This window comes from Natator depressus, chromosome 9 (genome assembly GCF_965152275.1).
Source record: "Natator depressus isolate rNatDep1 chromosome 9, rNatDep2.hap1, whole genome shotgun sequence".
Classification (NCBI taxonomy): Eukaryota; Metazoa; Chordata; order Testudines; family Cheloniidae; genus Natator; species Natator depressus.
The window spans coordinates 82,002,020-82,018,401 of record NC_134242.1 but is presented as its reverse complement, the minus strand read 5'-3'; the positions used below and the strand labels follow the sequence as shown (position 1 = coordinate 82,018,401).

General features: G+C 46.3%; 1 protein-coding gene across 1 annotated transcript in view; it reads right to left on the bottom strand.

The window, feature by feature from the left end:
* The window catches only part of ATP7A (ATPase copper transporting alpha), a 60,600-nt gene that overhangs the window by 18,024 nt on the left and 26,194 nt on the right, over positions 1 to 16,382 (bottom strand). Inside the window, exons 3-7 of the mRNA XM_074962451.1 lie at positions 6,754 to 7,243; positions 5,051 to 5,788; positions 3,881 to 4,102; positions 1,870 to 2,030; positions 33 to 194 (exon numbers count right to left, since the gene is read on the bottom strand). Coding sequence (XP_074818552.1) covers positions 33 to 194; positions 1,870 to 2,030; positions 3,881 to 4,102; positions 5,051 to 5,788; positions 6,754 to 7,243 — 1,773 coding nt within the window. The remainder of the gene's footprint in view (positions 1 to 32; positions 195 to 1,869; positions 2,031 to 3,880; positions 4,103 to 5,050; positions 5,789 to 6,753; positions 7,244 to 16,382) is intronic.

Here is a 16,382-nt window from a genome sequence, read left to right as displayed (position 1 = left end):
ATGAAACAGTTTAATACCACGTAAGCACTTACCTCTACTGTTTGTATAATATCTCGAGGACCAACAATCTCAGGATCATATTTAATGTGTGCTTTGTTGGTTGCAAGAGCCACTGAGCTGTATAATACACCTTTAGTCTTCATAAGGGTGGATTCTATTTTATGTACACATGAGGCACATGTCATTCCTCTCACCTGTTAAACACAAATTCTTGCCTGTTATCAAAACCAAAGACTGATTTTTTAAAATAATAGTGAATACTTTTTCATCTATTACAAACAGAGAATCTGAGAAGAATTAGGAAACCATAAACTGTGCTTTTGTTATCTGAGTTATAGCATCCCTAGATGGTATAAGAAAAACAAAAAAACCTTTTGGAATATACAGCTATCTGACCAGCAGGTGGCACTGTGGCTTGATATTTGAATAATGTGTAGGTTAGCAAATCCACATATAGTTTGTAATATTTATCTATCTTTAGGTTTTATTTTGCTGCCCATCACCACAGTATATGAGCCACTTCCTACCAAATCAATTGCAATAACAAAGCCTCTAGTGGAGGCATATAAATTGCACATCTTCACAGAAGGTTGAAAAACTCTGAATGCTACCTTTTTCCATTTATAGTCAATATACAATTTTTAAAAAGACTGAAGGGGTGGTACAAAGGTCAGCATTTCAGCTTTTTGCATCCTTGCTAATATTTCAAGCTTTCAATAAAAGGCATGGATTGAATACACTGGGAAAAGGTACATTTGTCATATATTTGGGAGGTTTGTTGCTATTTGACATGTATTATTGCATTTGTTTCTAACCCACCTGTGCATAGCTTTCCACTGACATTTAACCTTATAGAAGCAGATATTCTATTTGAAAGTCACATTTTCAGCTAAAAACTGTCTACTTATTTTTGGTAAAAGCAATCTTTAAGATTACTCTAACAAAGATTAAAAGATTAGAGGGGAAAAACAGCTTTTCCCCCCTTTTTACCCAGTTCCTAGTGTAGACCAAGGTGTTTGTGCATTGGACTGCACTGGGTGAAAAGTTAACTTCAGCTGTTTCGTTGATGGTCAGTCACATTTTCTGTCTCACACTTAGCATGATGACATCATTCTCAAGTCTTGCTCTAGGGATACTCGCATGCACTATCCCTAAGCTCTGGAAGAGCATGTTTATTAGTAACAGCAAAGCTGGAACTGACACCGAAGAGGACACATGCAGCAATCAGGAGTATGCATGGAGAGGAAGGTGGGGAAGAGGCAACTGGAGAGGAAGGATGGTCTACTGGCTAAAGCGCTAGCCTGGGATTAAAGAGACCTGGGACCAGTTCCCTGGTGCTTCCTGTGTGACCTTGGGCAAGCTTTTTAAATGGGGATAACTTTACTTCTGTATATCACAGGAGTGTTGTTAGAATAAATACATTAAGAATTGTGAGGCATTCAAGTACTATTGGTAATGGGTGCCATTAAGACAGAGAGACTTATGTAAAACCATGTTTGGTGTTGCTATTCTCAGATCTGCCCATAAGTCTCCTATAAACATCAACAGAGGAACATAAGAACTCTTAAAATTTTTAAAATATTTTTTAACTCTGTACTATTTAAAGGTGCTTTATCAGAATCTTGAATTTATCTTTTAATCAATCAATCAATACAGAAGTTTACACTGTCATTTTAACTATAGATTTTATCCAACGGTAACAGCCAAATGCAGCTATCTATTTTACAAATATCTATTTTTCTTTGAATCAGACAATCCTATCTGTATGGAAAGCTTTCTAGGAAGTAAAAACATTACACATGCACATTGAACAATAAATATAAATATAAATTATTGATATGGTTTTATTTATTAAAATGATCTGCTTACAACAAGTTCTAGAATTCCATCTCCATCATAGTTTTCCATAACAGTAGCTCCAAATCCCAATTCACGGATTAGATCTGCTATGAGTGATGGCTGTATGATAGCAGGGTCATATCTCACTTCTGCCTTCCCTGCCATTAGAGCAACAAGCACAGAACATATTCCTAGAAATATACAACCAGAAAGTACAGTGTTAATTAAACATTGTATTAGAACAATGTGCAAACACATTTAGTTTAGTAAACATACTGCACCTCAATCACCATATTACAGGAGGCTAGCAATTACCCACATTCACTAAAACTGTGAAACAGGTAGCCTGCACCTAGCATAGTGTGGGGGCACTTTCAGAACAAGCAATAAAAGGTAGGCTCTGAGAGAACACGTGTACTGGACGAATCTAAGTCTAGAGGTAAAGGAAGACGAGGAAAACTGAGGGAAATGCCAGATTTACTACTTGTTTAAGTTGGTTAATTTCAAAAATTCCAGTTTATGATACATTAAGGGAGCTCGAAAACATCCTCAATTTTTTTTTTCAAAAATTCCTTTTAAGAAATTTAAGAAACACACTTTGTAAGGGTTTTAGGGCTCCCCACTATTTGTATTTCCAAAGGCCTTTTCTGTAAGAAATAAACTGATTGAATATATGTGAGAAAAGAGAAAGGAACTAACACGCAGTCCTGACAAACACAGAACAAAAGAATTTTCTCTACTTTCCAGTTTCTCCCAGCACCAAAGGATTAAAGCATCAAATAATCCAAGATTTGTCCAACTTTCACATTATTTTAAACTGATTAAGTATAGCCTTCATTTGCCATTGTTATTTGACCCTGCAGTATTTTGCTTCTGCAGAGCTCCTCATCCTGTTAGCAAAGGGAGCACAGAATTATGGTCATAACTATGAATTACATTTAGGACCATGTAACGGTGTAAGAGCTTGGCTCTTTATCCCTCCCTACTTGCTAGACCACAAACAGTTTTTATGAGTCTGCCAATGCCTCCAAGTTACCAGGTCTATCTGGTCCTTTAGATCAAACAGTAAAGGCTCATTGCTTTTAGTTCCGGGGACCTTGGGTTCCATCCCCACTGATGACCTAAGGCGGGGAGGAGTGAAGGGGAGAAAGTAGTTACCACAAGGAAGTAAAGCAGGAAAAGCATGGTTAACTTGGCCTCAGTATGGGCTTGTCTGTGTAATGGGGAGAGTTAGCTAACACTGAGTTGAAAATCTGGAAAGTATTTTAAGCGTGCTGAACAAACAAAATGCAATTGTCTAGCTTCTAAAAGGGCAATAATAGAGAGAATACAAAAACAAAAACTGAATGGAGAAATGAGTGCCATTTTAAAAAGAATTACTTGCCCTCTAAAAAGTTGAAACAATTCATTTTGTACTGACCAGAGTTTTTAAGGATTAAAGATCCACTGTGTACATCAGTAACTGGTTTATTCTCAAAGTGCAGGAGACTCTCTGTATTGTACATTGTCAATGTGTTGCACATGTTGAATGCTAATTAATACCATGCTATGGGTGGGACAGGCAAACAGAGGGTATGTACCTAGGAGTAAGTATGAGATCAGAGTTTTATAAGCTGCAGCCCCAATGCACAGGGGAGTGATGTACTGATGAAATGAGAAGCTTCAACTTTATGTCACCCTCTACGCTCTCCCTTGTGCTTTGGGGCTGCAGCCGATAAAACTGTTTTAATCTCCCTAGAAATCAGAAAGTTGATTTTACAATGTGTTTAATCCTTTGAGTGCTATAATTCCACTCCTGCCAAGGCAATTTAGAGTAGTATGTATCAAGTGTGGCAATGGAGCTTTATAGTTAGTGTGCAGGACCACATACTTTATACCCAGTAATGCAACAGTGTGTAGGATGTACACTGTAAAACAACCAAAATTCAACGGGTGGTTGTTTCTCCCTCTAACCCCACGTTAAAATTCCACTACGACAGCTGTAAAGGTATCTCTAAAACACGTTTAGAGATTTAACAGGTTTTACTGAAGTATATCTCACCATCTTCTCTCCTCAAATTTCTCTCAATATTTGCTACGCAGGAAGCACAGGTCATGCCAGTGACCTGGATGTAACACTTCGATGGAGTCCTTGCCTCCTGTTTATCATCATGGACTGGTGACACTTTGGAGTGTAGCGCTGTTTCGTAAAGCATATTATCCTGAGAGTCTAACAGCAGTTCCAGTGAAGGCTGAGTTATTAATACCAATGGTTCTGTCTTTGCTGGGGAGTGGGAAAAAAATCATAAATCATGAATTTATTAACAACCTCTGAAACAAGTTATGACCCATACACAACATAGCATGACTGCACATTACTGTAGTATTTCTGATTGAGAAGCTGAATTGCACTCACTTTATCAGAAAGATGCATGTATTTGCTCTGTGGGTGCTAAGTCAAATAACTAAGCCTACCTCTGCTCTGATGCCTAGAAACCACTCCCTTAGATACTAGTTAGGCAACTGACAAACTGTGACTTCTGTTTTTCTGCTCAGCTGTGTTCATTTTGTTACCTTTTTTACTCACCCTCCCACATCATCTGTTTTGTCCTTCTGTTGTATCCTGTCTGTTACATAGATGGTTAGCTTTCTGGGGCAAGGAATGACTCCTTGTTATATGTCTGAACAGTACTCAGGCCAGGCCTATATTAGGAAATTAGGTCAGCATAACGACATCATTCAAGGGTGTGAAAAATGTACCCTCTTGAGCAAAGCAGTTAAAGTGACCTGACCCCTGGTATAGACAGTGCTAGGTTGACAGGAGGGCTTCTCCCATAGACACAGCTACCACCTGTCGCAGAGTGGGAGTACCTACATGGACGGGAGAAGCCCTCCCATCAGTGTAGGTAGCGTCTTCACTGAAGCGGCGCCATTGCACTGTAGACCTGCCCTAGTTGTGACACCAAGCACCGCTGTATTTACACCTTACCCTCTATTGTAATAATCTGCAATTAATCCAGAGGACTAAGGAAATGAGTCTCCACACTATAGGGGTGGGTCTCCACATGTACAACCCCATTAGCATGAAAAGTAATTATACAGATAGTACCTCATTCAGCAAGTTGAGTCTGTACCCCATACGTCTGTACATTTAACTCTAGGCAGTATGATATGCTGAAGGGAAGTGAATTAGTTATACAAACTCGGTACAAAAAATGTAGCTTGGCATTACCTGATAAGGAAGCATCAAATCCCATGTCCTCTATTGCAGATCTTAAGTCTTCTGGACAAGTTAGGAGAGGGTCATATTTTATAGTCCCATTATGATTCACAAGAGACACAGATATTGATTTTACACCTGGCTTTCGGGAAATGACTCCCTCAATAGATTGCACACAAGAATTACAAGTCATTCCCTCAATATTTACCACAGTAACTTGAGTAACAGATTGGTTGGTGCTGTTTAAAGCTGTCTGAGAAGATTTCACTGGAGATATCTGTGCATTGAAAAGCTCAACGTTGTCATATTCATCAGGAAGACTGACTTGAAACGTCTCCGGTGATACTGCCTCTATGGCTCTTCTCAGCGCATCTATGCTGATGAAGTCTGGGTTGTACTTTACAGTAGCTGTTTTCTTCTCTAAAGAAACTACTATGCTCGCTACCGATGGGAGTGCTGATATGCTGCTCTGAATATTTAAGACACACGAATTGCAGTGCATGCCATCGACTCTGAAAACAATGGCCTTTAAGTCATTAATATGCTTTGGACTTTTTTGAAGTGTTCCCTCTGAACATTTGGTTTGGGTGTTCTTTAAACGCTCCACATCAATAACACCCAGCTTGAGGGGTTTGGGCTGTTTTTTGATAAATGCTGTGAAACCTGCAGCTTCAATTTGGTTTTTGATTTCCTCTGCTGTAATTAGATGAGGCTGATACACAATAACAGCTTCCTGATTGTCCAGGGAAACTAAAAATTAAACAGAAAAATGTATTAGTGTCTTTGCTCCCCATCCCCTCCTCATAATATTCTATTTAAATATCACTGACCATAGAGAGTCCTATGAACAGCGCATCTTGTCAATGGAGTAAAATTTTCAAAAAGTGATTTAATCACTAAGTCTCACCGAAAGTCAATGGGATGGACTTAGGCTCTTAAGTGCTTAAATCACTGAAAAGGGGACTTAGATACTTTTGAAAACTGTACCCAAAGTGATCTAGTTTTCCTACCTTTGGTGCCTAATACTGCAACAGGTCTTAATCTCCTGTTGCCTCATTTTTTGACCTTTCCTAGAAAGTTCATGCCTTGCCTAACAGTGTGTTAGTCATTTCTTACATTAATGCTAAACAAACTCTTCCATCATAGACCCCCAAGTCATTTTCTTTATGTTATAGACAATTAAATATGTGTTTCTGCCATCTCCATTTATGATACTACCTTACATACAACATTATTAGTTATTTAAAGTTAAATATAATTAGAGCTATGAAAGAAAGAGGAGCTCTATTACTCCGGTCTCAATCGAAACGTAAAGTAATCATGTGAGACCAATAGCTTGGTCAGAGACTGGGTTATTTTCTTTATGACACTCTGTCAACAAACTCCAATACTAATTGCATCCTGTTGTCTCTAGGCCTGGCAGTCTCCTAAGCAAAGATGATGCACTTTACCAAACTGTAAACCGGTTTTGTAAAGGAGGCAAGTGCTCATTCACTGGGGAAGGGAAAGAGACTAGAATGCTCCTGTTAGAAACTAGAATCGGATCAAACTCATTTTCACTTGTGCTCTAAAACGTGAAACTGTGATTCCACTGATACACAGGTGAATCATCCTACTGAACGACCTAACTTCATGACAGATCGCATCAACAGATATGAAAAAAGGACAGAGTAATCAATTAACAATCTACATGTAAAATTAAAATAAAGCATTACCTTTAATCCGCTGTACCCCTTGCAGTTTGCCAAGCTTTCCTTCTATGGTGCTGGAGCAAGAATGGCAGGTCATCCCCTCTACCTTCATCCTTAGCACAACATCACATGCTTGAGACCAAATGGAATCTTCACCAGTCCCTGATGTCTTCTCTGGTGCTGCAGTATTTAAATCTATGCCTGGCACCATTTGAATAATCTGGTTGCCATTTATAATAGAAGAAATGAATGTCACAACTGCAGTTTTTTGGTCAGAGGAAATTTTAACACCTAAGATACCTTTGTTCTTTAGTAGGGCGTTACAGATCTGTTCACATGTTACATGTGACTGAGTAGGAATGGTTAGAAAAGTAGTGTCAAGTAAAACAGGTTGTGGGTCTGAATCAGCCAGGGTAGCATCAAATCCCATGTCAACTATAACTTCCTGAAGGGATTCTGGAGTCTGGAGTCTGGGGTCATAGATAATGGTTGCATTCTTTCCTTCCAGAGATACCTTGAAGAGGAAAAAAAATGACTTAGAGCTAATACCACCCACTAGTTTAATGTCAAACAGCTTTTATCTACTGTAGGATAAGCATGAAAAAGACAGTTACCTTTTCCATAACTGGTGTTCTTCGAGATGTGTGGCTCATGTCTATTCCACAATAGGTGTGCGCGCTCAGCATGTGCACCGGTGCCAGAAGTTTTTCCCCCTAGCAGTACCCGTAGGGGGAGAGCGCCCCCTGCGACCCCTGGAGTGGTGCCTGCCTGGCGCGGTATAAGGGGAGCTGCACACTCCCCCGGACCCTCAGTTCCTTCTTGCCAGACAACTCCGACAGAGGGGAAGGAGGGCGGGATGTGGAATAGACATGAGCAACACATCTCGAAGAACACCAGTTACAGAAAAGGTAACTGTCTTTTCTTCGAGTGACTGCTCATGTGTATTCCACAATAGGTGATTCCAAGCTATATCTGTTGGAGGTGGGTAGGAGTTCACAAGTTCCCAGGACAGAGTACCGCCCTGCCGAACCCGGCATCATCCCTGGCCTGGGAGACAACTGCATAGTGCAAGATGAACGTATGAACCGAAGACCACGTGGCGGCCCTACAGATGTCCTGAATGGGGACGTGGGCCACAAAGGCAGCTGACGAGGCCTGTGCCCGAGTCGAGTGTACCCTCACAATGGGCAATGGGGGGACACCCGCCAGCTCATAACAGGAACAGATGCACAAATTGATCCAATTGGAAAGCCACTGAATGGAAATCGGCTGGACCCTCGCGCACTCAGCTGAGGTGACGAATAGTTGCAAGGACTTTCTGAACGGCTTGGTCTGCTCGAGGTAGAAAGACAGAACCAGTTGCACATCGAGTGTGTGGAGACGGCGCTCCTCACTGGACGCGTCGGGCTTGGGGCAGAGGACCGGTAGAAAAATGATCTGACCCATGTGATAAGCAGAGACCACCTTCAGGAGGAATGCGGGGTGTGGGCGGAGCTGGACCTTATCTTTATGAAAGATCGTGTACAGCAGCTCGGAGGTCAGGGCCCTGAGCTCCGAGACTCGCCTGGCCAACGTGATTGCAACCAGGAAGGCCACTTTCCATGAGAGATGAGACCAGGAGCACGTGGCCAATGGTTCAAACGGGGGCCCCGTGAGATGAGTCAACACCAAGTTTAGGACCTACTGCAGAACTGGGGGTCTAGAATACGGAAAAAGACGGTCCAACCCCTTGAGGAACTGGCCAGTCATAAAATGGGAAAACACCGTGTGCCCCTGCACCGGTGGATGGAAGGCCAATATGGCTGCCAGGTGCACCTTGACTGACGAAGGCGCCAGGCCCTGAGCTCTCAGGTGGAGGAGGTAGTCAAGAATAAGCTGGATCGGGGCGGTCATGGGAGAGACACCATGGTCCGCCACCCATCTAGAAAAAAAGAGACCACTTGGCCAAATAAGCGCGGCGAGTGGAGGGCCATCTACTTTCAAGGATGACACGCTGAACCTGTTCTGAGCACGTCCTCTCCTCTCTGCCTAACCACTGGTCAGCCACGCCATGAGGTGAAGAGCCGCTAGGCTGGGATGGAGGAGGCGACCCTGGTCCTGAGAGAGCAGGTCCGGGAGGAGCAGCAACGGCCACGGTGGAGCTACCGCCAGGCCTGTGAGGGTCCCGTACCAATGTTGCCTGGGCCACGTCGGAGCAATCAGGATGACCCAGGCCTTGTCCGTCTTTATCTTCTCCAGGACCCTGCTGATTAGAGGGAGCGGGGGAAAGGCGTAGAGTAGCCGGCCTGACCAGGACAGGATAAAGGCATCGGAGATAGTGCCCCTCCCCAGGCCCCCCCGGAGCAGAACCGGGGAAATCGCCAGTTCTGTCGAGTCGCGAGTAGGTCCACCTGGGGAGTTCCCCACCTTCGTAAGAGCCGGTGGGCCACTTCCGGGTGGAGGGACCACTCATGTTCCAAGGAAAAGTCCCTGCTCACGCAATCCGCTCTCTCATTCCGAGCGCCCAGTAGGTGGAAGGCCTTCAGGTGGATGTCGTAGGCTACACAGAGTCCCACAGCCTCAGGGCTTCGTGGCAGAGGGCAGAGGATCAGGCCCTGGCTTGCCTGTTGATATAGAACATGGAGACTGTGTTGTCCGTGAGGACCCTGACTACCTTGCCCTCCAGGTGCAAGCGGAAGGCCATACACACCAGCCGCACCGCCCTGATTTCCTTGACATTTATATGTAGGGTCAGATCTTGGGCCGACCACAGGCCTTGGGTCTGAAAGTTCCCCACATGGGCCCCAAACCCAGGTCCGACGCGTCCCACAACCCAGCTCCAACAACGGGGCTCTGTCCCTGAACGGGACCCCTTGGAGCATGTTGTTTGGGGTGAACCACCACTGTAGGGAGGTGATCACAGAGTCCAGCACAGTGAAGACCTTGTCCATCCTGTCCATGGCCTAGGAGAACTTCGAGGCCAACCAGAGTTGGAGGGGCCACATCCTGAGTCTGGCAAGATGGACCACGTACATGCATGCCGACATGTGACCCAAGAGCTGCAGGCAAACCCCGGCTGTTGTCACTGGGAACTTTGAGACCAAGTCAATGAGACCTTTCAGGGTCTCGAATCTGTCTGGCAGGAAAGAGGCTGTGGCCAACACTGCGTCCAGGAGCACCTCAACAAACTCTATGCGTTGGACCAGGACCAACGTGGACTTGGTGCTGTTTACCAACAGGCCCAAGGCAGTGCATGTGGACAGGAGGAGCGCCACGTGATCCCTCACCTGGGACTGGGAGGTGCCCTGGACCAGTCAATCGTCCAGATAGGGAAAAATCTGGACCCCCCCACCGTCTGAGGTAGGCCGCTACCACTGTCATGCATTTCGTAAACACCCTGGGAGGAATGGACAGACCAAATGGAAGGACCATGAACTGGTAGTGATTCTGTCCCACCACGAAATGGAGGAAGCGCCTGTACCCCTCGAATATGTGGATGTGGAAGTACAAGTCCTGCAGATCGAGGGCAGCATACCTGTCCCCGGGATCCAGGGAGGGGATGATGGAGGCCAGGGAAACCATGCGGAACTTGAGTTTCACCATGTACTGGTTCAGACCTCGCAGATCCAGGATGGGTCTGAGCCCCCCTTTGGCCTTCGGGATAAGGAAGTATCAGGAGCAATACCCCTTGCCCATGAACTCCTTGGGCACCGCCACTACCGCTCCTCGTCCTAAGAGCCGCCCCACCTCCTGCTCAAGCAAAGCCTCATGCGAGGGGTCCCCCAATAGGGACGGGAGCGGGAGGTGGCTGGGCGGGGAGGAAGTAAACTGGAGGGTGTAACCTCGGGAGATGGTGTGAGGACCCATCAGTCTGAGGTTGGCCAGTTGGAGAAGGGGACCGGTAGAAAAATGTCCTGACCCATGTGATAAGCACTCGATGTGCAACTGGTTCTGGCTTTCTACCTCGAGCAGACCAAGCCGTTCAGAAAGTTGGAGAAGGGGAGCTTTATTGAGGGTGGATCCCTGATGAGGACTGGTGGCGTGCCCCCAAGCATCCCATCAAAAGCACCTTTTCCCCGCCTGCTTGCCCTTACAAGAGCCAGGTTGGGGGGCTGTCGAGACTGCCTCTGAGGGCATCTCTTATAGTCTCGCTGTTTCTTGTGGGCGGCCTCATACTTCGGGAGGGCGACCTGGACGGGAGTCTGCTGCAGCTTGAACTTAGGTCTTGCCAGAGCCGGTACATATAGGCCCAGAATCTGGAGGGTCGTGCGGGAGTCTTTCATGACGTGACGCCTTGTATCTGTCTCCTCCGCAAACAGGGCTTTCCCATCAAACGGGAGATCCTGCATGGAGGACTGCGCCTTGCTGGAAAGCCCAGAGAGCAGGAGCCATGACGCCCGTCTCGTGGACACCACGGAGGCCATGGATCGTGCGGCCGTATCTGCAGCATCTGAGGCTGCCTGCAGGGACGCCCTAGTGGCCGCTGCCCCCTCCTCCACTAGCACCTTGAACTCCTTTCTATCGCACTCCTGGAGGGAGTCCTCACAGATTGAATTCGTACCGGCCCAGGAGAGCCTGATGATTTGCCACTCACAACTGGAAGCTCGAAGACTAATAAATTTTCCTTGCAAAAGAGTCCAGACTCCGAGAGTTCTTAGTTCTTTGGGTTTGGGGCTGGTTGACCCTGCCATTCCCTGTGGTTGACCAACTCGACCACCAGGGAGTTGGGCGCCAGGTGGGTATACAAGTACGCATGCCCCTTGGTGGGTTCAAAGTATTTGTGTTCTGCTTTCTTAGAGATGGGGCCAACAAGGCTGGTGTCTGCCACGGGGCATTTGAAATGTTAGCCACCCCTTCATGGAGAGGCAAGGCCACCCTACCCAGTGCCGACGAGGACAGCACGTTAAACAGGGAGTCTGAGGGCTCCTCCAGCTCCTCTGCCTGGAGGTGGAGGCTTGCTGTCGCTCTCTTTAAGAGTTCTTGATGGGCCCTGAAGTCCTCCTGCAGGCGCAGGGGGGCTGGGCCACAATCGCCTCCTCTGGACGGGGAGAGGAGGCCAGTGCGGTGCTCTGGGTATCAGCCAGCATCGGAGGGTCCATCACCTGTTTGGACTTCAGGAACAGTGCTGAGGACATACGTCCCACCGACTTCATCTTTGGGGGTCTGGAGAGGGAGGCCGATGGTGCTTTCGAAGCTCTGACCACCGAGCGAGGCCCCACCGGGGGCTGCACCAGAGGCCACGGTGCCCACTGGTACCATTGGGGCAGCCACGATGCTCAGTGCCACTGCACCTGCTGCTGCACCAGTGGGGCCAGCTGTTCGGCTTGGCTGGCCTGGACCATCGAAGGGCAGCTACGAATGGAGGCCGAGCTGGCGTATGATCTGCTGCTGCCTTTGGACCGGGAGGAGCGGCGGTGCCGGGATCGACATCGGCCATGGGACCACAATCTAAACATGAAGGATTGGTACCGACGGTAGCAGCTGCTCCGCGAACAGCTTCGATGGGCGGACCCGCAATGGCGAGACGCCAGCAATCGACGCCCGGGACTGCGATGTCTTGGCGGAGACTTGGAGTGGGAGTCCGAGCGGGAACGGCGTCGACGATCATGCCGTGACTGGCTGTGGTACCCATTCTGAGACAAGGACCATTGGCAGTGCCTGCCGCGGTCCCGTCAATAATCACTCCTTGAGGACGAGCGGTGCCAAGAGTCCCGGCCATATGGAACCCAGCCAGACAGTCTGGTCGGCGTCGAGGGCGATCCACCTGGACTCTGCCCCGAGCGGTCGCTGGGCAGTGAACTGCATTGGGAACATTCCCTCAACCAAGACCGAGCCAGAGGTGACTGTGGAGATCCCAGCAGCGGCTTCCCTCTGGAGAGTGGGGCCAACATCAGCGGCGCTCCTGGCACCGGTATGGACATAACGTCCCGGGCCGCCTGGAGGGCTTCAGGCATGGAAGGCATCTGGACATCCAGAGAAGCCTGTTCCGAAGGGGCTGAGCTACTCCGCTCGATGTGAGTCAGAGTCCTGGGGCCCAGTGGTGAGTGACAACTGCCCAACATGGGTCTAGCCTCTGTCCTGGATTTCCCTCCGTGCTGCTGCAAAGAGGGAGTCTTCCTGGCCCTCTTGGCTTGCCCTGTGAACGGGGAGCAGTGCCGACTGGTCGATGGAACCGAAGGGTCGCCACGTACCAACGCCGTGGTGCCGGGGACCATTCTGGAGCGGCGTGCTGGAGATGGGGCCAGCACCAACTCCATCAGTAGCCTAATGTCCCTTTCTCTTTTGGTCCGAAGCTCAAACGACTTGCAAATCTTGCACCTTTCGCTGATATGGGTTTCTCCCAAACAGCGCAAACAGTCTGCGTGTGGGTCACTTCTCAGCATAGAACGCCTACAAGAGCCACACGACTTAAACCACGGGGCATGCCCCGGCCCAGGCTCACTGACTGACTAAACTAACTAAACAGCTAACTAACTACAGATACTAACACTGAACAAACAAACAGTACTGGGGATCGAGCTACAGCAAAGCTGGAGCAGAGTAGTTCCGACGCACCTTCCCTGGCAGCAAGAAGGAACTGAGGGTGGGGGGGAGCGCGCAGCTCCCCTTTTACCACACCAGGCAGGCGCCACTCCAGGGGTTGCAGGGGGCACTCCCCCCCTACGGGCACTGCTTGGGGAAAAACTTCCGGCACCGGTGCATGTGGCGAGCACGCACACCTATTGTGGAATACACATGAGCAATCACTCAAAGAGGAATTAAAGTATTAGAGTTATCTTAAGTTTAGTTAAGGAAATATATAAGTACATGAGAAGCATCAGAACATCAGTACATCAGAAGCAGGAAGCCTGCTAAACAACCAGTGGGGCCCCTGGACAATCGAGATACAAAAGGAGCACTTAAAGACGATAAAGTCATCGCAGAGAAACTAAATGAATTCTTTGCTTCAGTCTTCACGGCTGAGGATGTTAGGGAGATTCCCAAACCTGAGCCGTCTTTTGTAGGTGACAAATATGAGGAATTGTCACAGACTGAAGTGTCACTAGAGGCGGTTTTGGAATTAATTGAGAAACTTAACAGTAACAAGTCACCGGGACCAGATGGCATTCATCCAGGAGTTCTGAAAGAACTCAAATGTGAAATTGCGGAACTATTAACTATGGTTTGTAACCTGTCCTTTAAATCAGCTACTGTACCCAATGACTGGAAGATAGCTAATGTAACGCCAATATTTAAGAAGGGCTCTAGAGGTGATCCTGGCAATTACAGACCGGTAAGTCTAACGTCAGTACCGGGCAAATTAGTTGAAACAATAGTAAAGAATAAAATTGTCAGAAACATAGATCATCATAAATTGTTATGAAAAAGTCAACATGGTTTCTGTAAAGGGAGATCATGTCTTACTAATCTATTAGAGTTCTTTGAGGGGGTCAACAAACATGTGGACAAGGGGGATCCAGTGGACATAGTGTACTTAGATTTCCAGAAAGCCTTTGACAAGGTCCCTCATCAAAGGCTCTTACGTAAATTAAGTTGTCATGGGATAAGAGGGAAGATCCTTTCATGGATTGAGAACTGGTTAAAAGACAGGGAACAAAGGGTAGGACTAAACAGTAAATTTTCAGAATGGAGAGCGGTAACTAGTGGTGTTCCCCAAGGGTCGGTCCTAGGACCAATCCTATTCAACTTATTCATAAATGATCTGGAGAAAGGGGTAAACAGAGAGGTGGCAAAGTTTGCAGATGATACTAAACTGCTCAAGATAGTTAAGACCAAAGCAGACTGTGAAGAACTTCAAAAAGATCTCACAAAACTAAGTGATTGGGCAACAAAATGGCAAATGAAATTTAATGTGGATAAATGTAAAGTAATGCACATTGAAAAAAATAACCCCAACTATACATACAATACGATGGGCGCTAATTTAGCTACAACTAATCAGGAGAAAGATCTTGGAGTCATCGTGGATAGTTCTCTGAAGACATCCACACGGGATGTTAGAAATCATTAAAAAAGGGATAGAGAATAAGACGGAGAATATCTTCTTGCCCTTATATAAATCTATGGTACACCCACATCTTGAATACTGCGTACAGATGTGGTCCCCTCATCTTAAAAAAGATATACTGGCATTAGAAAAGGTTCAGAAAAGGGCAAGTAAAATGATCAGGGATTTGGAACGGGTCCCATATGAGGAGAGATTAAAGAGGCTAGGACTTTTCAGCTTGGAAAAGAGGAGACTAAGGGGGGATATGATAGAGGTATATAAAATCATGAGTAGTGTGGAGAAAGTGAATAAGGAAAAGTTATTTACTTGTTCCCATAATATAAGAACTAGGGGCCACCAAATGAAATTAAATGGGTAGCAGGTTTAAAACAAATAAAAGGAAGTTCTTCTTCACTCAGTGCACAGTCAACCTGTGGAACTCCTTGCCTGAGGAGGTTGTGAAGGCTAGGACTATAACAGGGTTTAAAAGAGAACTGGATAAATTCATGGAGGTTAAGTCCATTAGTGGCTATTGGCCAGATGGGTAAGGAATGGTGTCCCTAGCCTCTGTTTGTCAGAGTGTGGAGATGGATGGCAGGAGAGAGATCACTCGATCATTACCTGTTAGGTTCACTCCCGCTGGGGCACCTGGCATTGGCCACTGTCGGTAGACAGGATACTGGGCTGAATGGACCTTTGGTCTGACCCAGTATGGCCGTTCTTATGTTCTTATATGCGTTGTAAAGAAAGGCCCTGATTAACAAGTAGAAGGAAGGCCTTGAAAATAATACAGCCAGAAGGAATAAAATAGGGAGGATGTCCAATTCAAAGAATAACTAATGAGATAAGGGAAAGTTGCTAAAAAGAATGCCTCTAATCGATAGGGGTGACTGCAGATGGTTTTAAAGAAGACAAAAAATATCTGTCTTAAAATGAGACAACATGGCCTTTCCAACCACATACCAGTGTTAAAGCTTATGTGAACCCGGTGCAACGGAAAAACTGTTGGTCCACAAGAAGGAGGGGAGGAGATAGGTAGGAATGGCCTTGGGAAGGGGGAATGGCCTTGTAAATCTTATCTGGGTTAAGAATGGAAATAAGAGTGAACGGTCTCAAATTGGTTTTTAGCTGAAGTCAGTAATTGGCAATGACATCACTTTTCTGCTGAACAGTTTAAAAAAGTAAACTCTTAAAAGGTGCATTGCTAATACCTGCCTAACCACACTGGAGCCAACCAATATAGGTTTAAGCACCAGAGATGACCCAGGCCTGCCAATAGTGAGGGGGCAGAGTGAGGGCAGCCAGCTTCAGCAGTGTTAGTGTGCATGCTCAGTCCATGTGAGCATGCTCAATACAAGCCAAGCAGCAAATGGGGAGGGGCACATGCCCCCACAAGCCCATACACACATCGCCTCTGCTAAGTGCCCCTGGGTGTAGCTTGTTTGTAAGTATCTTGATCAAATGTTTATAAATGTTTTGTTATTGTTTGTATGTAGTAAATTGCTTATTATTTAGAGCAATTGTATAAGTATCATTTGGCCTTTGGATTTAATAGAAAAATGTATGGTTAAATTAGTGTTTGTTCATTTCCCATACTAATAATTTCAAATATGAATAATTCCAACACCTACCATAGTGACACTTCTCCATTATCATTTGCCCTTGAGGGCTCACCTGAAGACGAAGT